Source organism: Bison bison, unplaced genomic scaffold (assembly GCF_000754665.1).
Source record: "Bison bison bison isolate TAMUID 2011002044 unplaced genomic scaffold, Bison_UMD1.0 scf7180017864230, whole genome shotgun sequence".
NCBI lineage: Eukaryota > Metazoa > Chordata > Mammalia > Artiodactyla > Bovidae > Bison > Bison bison.
This window is the reverse complement of record NW_011494802.1, coordinates 1399232-1404896: the sequence shown is the minus strand read 5'-3', so window position 1 is coordinate 1404896 and position 5665 is coordinate 1399232. Positions and strand designations below refer to the sequence as shown.

General features: G+C 37.9%; 1 protein-coding gene across 2 annotated transcripts in view; it reads left to right on the top strand.

The window, feature by feature from the left end:
* The window catches only part of UNC13B (unc-13 homolog B (C. elegans)), a 226051-nt gene that overhangs the window by 84539 nt on the left and 135847 nt on the right, over positions 1-5665 (top strand). For both annotated transcript variants that reach the window (XM_010846104.1, XM_010846103.1), the window contains exon 7: positions 3187-3244. In XM_010846104.1, coding sequence (XP_010844406.1) covers positions 3187-3244 — 58 coding nt within the window. The remainder of the gene's footprint in view (positions 1-3186; positions 3245-5665) is intronic.

Below are 5665 nucleotides of genomic sequence, written 5' to 3'. Positions count from 1 at the left end.
AATTTGCTGGCATACTGAGTGCAGCATTTTCACAGCATCATCTTTTAGGATTTGAAATAGCTCAACTGGAATTCCATCACCTCCACTAGCTTTGTTAGTGGGCCCTTATTGGTATGTTATTATTAACTAAAAGTTAATATTTTATATTTTATTAACTAAAAATCCTTAGTTTTTGAAAAAAATTTTAAGATTTTTCTCTCATGTTGTTTTTCAGTACCATTATTCCATTCAGAACACTATATTACATTTAAGTGTCATGTCTCCTTAGCCTACTCTTGACTGTGATATTTTTTCAGACATTTCTTGTTTTTGATGACCTCTTATTTTAAAAATGTCATTGTGTAAAACATCTTGTGTAATTTTTAATAGAGAAAGTGGGGAAGCCTTGTCTTTTTCCTGACTGTGAAGAGAATGCTTCATGAGTCTTGAAATATGATATTTGCTATAGATTTTGATGGATACCCTTTATCAGATTAAAGAAAATCTTATTTTCCTTCTGATTTTCCGAGGTATTTTATCATGAAAAAGTAAGGGATTTGATCAAGATTTTTTTCTGCATTGGTAGATCATATAGTTTTTCTCCTTTAATCTCTTCATGTGGTGATATTGAACTATCCTTTAAAGTCCTTTTGGTCATGATACATTATTTATATGTCAACATTCTTACATATACATACATATTCACATGGAAATGTGAATATATGATGAATAACCAACATATGATTTGGTTTGGTAATCTAGGATTTTTGCATCCATTTTCATAAATGAGATTGGCCTTTAATTTTCCTTACTTATAATACTTACATTTTCTATAAGATAAATACTATAGTTTTTTTTTCCTCAGGTCTCTTAATATCATTAATTAGATTGTAGGTGGTCTTTGCCAACAAAGGTCCGTCTAGTCAAGGCTATGGTTTTTCCAGTGGTCAGGTATGGATGCGAGAGTTGGACTGTGATGAAAGCTGAGCGCTGAAGAATTGATGCTTTTGAACTGTAGTGTTGGAGAAGACTCTTGAGAGTCCCTTGGACTGCAAGGAGATCCAACCAGTCCATCCTAAAGGAGATCAGTCCTGGGTGTTCTTTGGAAGGAATGATGCTAAAGCTGAAACTCCAGTACTTTGGCCACCTCGTGTGAAGAGTTGACTCATTGGAAAAGACTCTGATGCTGGGAGGGATTGGGGGCAGGAGGAAAAGGGGATGACAGAGAATGAGATGGCTGGATGGCATCACTGACTCAATGGACGTGAGTTTGAGTGAACTCCGGGAGATGGTGATGGACAGGGAGGCCTGGCGTGCTGTGATTCATGGGGTCGCAAAGAGTCGGACATGACTGAGCGACTGAACTGAACTAACTGAGGTCGTCTTTAGTTTTCTGCTGGACCATAAAGAGATTCATTAAACATGTCTTCTGGAAATATCTGCTTCATCTGTTTAGTCTGAATTCTTCTTCTAGTTTAATGCTTAAAGTTTTATGATTTCCTCACTGTTATGCCTGTGTACTGTCTATAAAAATCATTATTATTTATACTAGTGGGCTTCCCTGGTGGCTCAGTTGGTAAAGCGTCTGCCTGCAATTCAGGAGACCCGGGCTCGATTCCTGGGTCAGGAAGATCCCCTGGAGAAGGAAATGGCAATCCACTCCAGCACTCTTGCCTGGAAAATCCCATGGACGGAGGAGCCTGATAGGCTACAGTCCATGGGGTTGCAAAGAGTCGGACACGACTGACTTATACTAGTTTATATAATTTATATAAACTAGTTATTTATACTAGTTATTATAATCAAGTCCCTTTATTACTTTGGAGTGGGTTGCTTGGCCTTTAGGAAGTTTTGAACTTTTTTATGATTGACAGTTTTACTAATACTATTATATTGTTTGAACTGTGCTTGACTTCTGCTCCTTACTGTAATGGAGGTAGTAATAGCATTGTCTGCCTCTGGTATTCGTATTGTAGTTTGTTGCTTGTAAAGTACTTTTTATAGAAGAGTATGTTTATATACGAAAAGTGTTTTGTATTTTGTATCCAATCACTTTACATGCCCTTCACCACTAACATTCATGTGTAAGCCACTAATCAACTTTCATCTGAATAATTACAATAACTAGTCTTATTTCCCTACAGTTCTTCTCTCACAGCAGCCAAAATGATTTTAAAGCGTAATCAAGTCATATCCCTCTGGTGTTTAAAACTTCACACAGCTTCTCAACAGACTAGAGTAACATCTAAACTCCTTACTGTGATTTCTATTCCCCCAGTGCCTGGAACAAGGCCTTAGACGTAATAGGCACTCAAGAAATATCTGTTGAATGGATGACGCCTTCAGTGTTCGAGAAGCTCTGTCTTGCCCAGAATCTACAGTTTATTAATAAATGGCAGAGTCAGGATGAAAATTCACATTTCCAACTTACCTTTATAAATTGCTGAACCAAATTGCTATATTTTTCCAGTCCTCCAATGGGCTTTGAACCAAACCCATTTTGCCTTCCAGACTCTCTGTACCTGTGTTAATTTGTTTATGCTTTTTTGTTTTGCCTTTCTAAATCTTGCCCATCTTCAATATATGAACTTAATTTGGCTTCCTTTTACAGAACTTTCTTTGTATGGCTTCAGTGGTCTGTTTTTTTGGTGGTGATAGTGGTGAGTTGTGTTGGGGAGGTTAGAGTATAACTGGGAAGGAGACTCTAGTAAATACCAGATGTTGTATTGCATACTTACGTAAGTGATTTCACTTCCCACAGGATCTTGTGAGGGAAGAACCACTTTTTTTTTTCTTTTTAAAGATGGAGAAAACTCAAGTCTCAGAGAGGTTTTCAGTTCCATCACCCAGATGGGGAAATCTATACTTTATCTGAGTTTTCTAAGTCCTCTAAATCTTCTAAGACTAAAGCCTTCCACCACTGCCTGGCAGAGCTAGAATGGTGCCCAGCTGACCTTGATCAGAGCCGACTTTCTGCTCTCCTGGTTTAGCTTGTCACACTGGGCCAATGCCATATCTGATAGTCTGGCCTGTATGTCAGGATCACACAGGAAAATCAACAGCAGGATGATCTGTTTCTGTTTGATAAGAAATCTGACTCCAGTCAAATGCTAAACCTTTTTATAGGTAGCTATGTTTTTTTCCCCCGCTTCCTCTTTACTTGGGCCTCTTACTGTGTTTTGTTTTTTTTCTCCTTTCTTCCTCTAGTATTCTAGTCAAGAAGAAAGCCAGAGGAAGCAATTGCCTACTGCTGCCGCCCAGTGTTGTAAGTGAGAAACTTGTCTCTGAATCTCTTCTTAATCACAGCTTTCTGTCAGTTCTCCAAATGTGGCTTATTTTGAGTTGGGGAGGTTGGAGAGAGATGGTGTGTATAAACAGAAGATATTCCAGAAATACACCTTATTCAGGCTCATCCTCCCAATGGCTATCTCCCCGTTAGCTTTAAGAAGAGATCTTTTGGTTTTGTGTGGCTGTAGGTAGGGCAGTGAGGCTTTTTTTCCTCTGTTTACCAGCTTTTACCCCTAGAGGAATGATTTTTACTGTTCTGTCTCCATTTATCTGTTATTGTCCTTTAAGAGTTTCCACCTCTGGAAACTCTAGGTCTTTCCTCTGCTCCCATTGTATCCTATATATATATAGCCATCATATGTTATAATCTATATATATTTATTTGATAAGAATGCAAAATTTTTAAAGGCCAAAATTTGTATTCCTAGCATCTGGCTCAACACCTGATAACATAATATGTGTGTGTGGGCTAAGTTGCTTCATTTGTGTATGACTCTCTGTGACCCCATGGACTGTAGCCCACCAGACTCCTCTGTCCATGGAATTCTCCAGGCAAGAATACTGGAGTGGGTTGCCATTTCCTCCTCTGGGGGATCTTGCCTACCCAGGGATCGAACCCATGTCTCTTGTATTTCCTACATTGCTGGGCGGGTTCTTTACCCACTAGTGCCACCTGGGAGGAACTCAGGTAAGCCTCAGTAAAGGAGATCAGTAAGCCTCAGTAAAGTTTGATAAATGATTAACTGAGTGAGAGAATTTGTTATTTCCTTTGAGGTTAACTTATCCAGACCACACAAATTCCTTTTTGAAACGAGCTGTACATTGTTGGTATATTGGTATCTTTTCAGTTTCTCTCAGAATAGCTTGAGCAGACACCAAAGGACTGACTCGAAATTAGTTCCCTTTCACTTTTTCAACTCTGGGGGTTGGCTTGCCTATGTTTTGTTTCGTTTGTGTTGCTGTAGTGTTTCTGAATCACTGCCAAAATCTTTTCAATGGCAGGTTGATAGTCCTGGTAATAGTGGTAGTAGTTATTGTAGTAATGCTACTAATAATAAGAACCATAGCAGCTAACATATTTTGAGGTTTGATAGTATGCCAGATGCTGCTGTAAGAGCTGAAATGTAGTAACTTATTTAATCTTCACAGTAACCCTAAGACATAGATTTTACTGTTTTCCTCGTTTTTAAGATGAGGAAACTGAGATTGAGTTATTTGCCACAGATCACATAGTAAGTGGTGAAGTAAATACTCAGATACAAACAGTCTGACTCTATAGCCCATGCATTAAACCACCATGTTATACCACTTCATACTGTTTCTGAGAAGAAGAACCTCTATCCATGTTTATAAATCCATTGGTTGTCTTCCATTCTATTGGCTACTTACTTTCCTGATAAAAGAGAGACCACTAGCAGAGGTCAGTACTTTTTCTTTATTTAAATAACACCTATTTTACATATGATTTGTTACTTTCATTTTTCCCATTTGGGAACTAGTATTTATCAAGCATTTAGAGTCATGGGAGACAAGAATCTGAATTGAACACCAAGTTGTGAATTAAAGTCTCTAAGTCATTTCCAAAACTCATTGTAATGAGATAATTTTGAGTTTTTAATCTTTTAAGTCTTTTTCCAAGATGGCTAATGCAAGTGAAATGGAATAATTGAGCTTTCTCTTCCATTCCTTCTTGGTTCCATTTGATGAAATGCAGTTCAAGTGATTAAAGAGCAAATGCTTAGAGGGCAGGAGGAAATAAGAGAATGTAAATAATCAGCATTTATGAATTCTCTTACTTTTTAAATATGTTTACCAGCTAATTTGTTTTATGTGAAGTGAAGTGAAAAGTCGCTCAGTGGTGTCCAACTCTTTGCAACCCCGTGGACTGTAGCCTGCCAGGCTCCTCTGTCCGTGGAATTCTTCAGGCCAGAATACTGGAGTGGGTATCTGTTCCCTTCTCCAGGGGATCTTTCCAATCCAGGGATTGATCCTAGGTCTCCTGCATTGCAGGTGGATTCTTTACTGTCTGAGCCACCAGGGAAGCCCAATTTGTTTTATACGCATAGCCTATCCCTGTCTTTTGACTACTCTCTAATATATTTTTATTTGGAAAAACTTTAAACTTATAGGAAAGTTGAGAAAACAGTACATTGAATACCGATTTACCTTTTACTAGATTCAGTGATTAACATTTTGCCAAATTTGCTTCTCTTTCTCCCTACTGATGTTTCCCATTTCTGTCTGTATATGCACATACACAAAAATATACATGTGTGTTTTCTGGAATCATTTGAATATAAGCATCAGACTTTATGACACATCAGCATGTGTCTCCTAAGAGAACACTTTGCGTAACCAAAATACCATTATTAGAATCAAGAGATTTAACATTGATTAT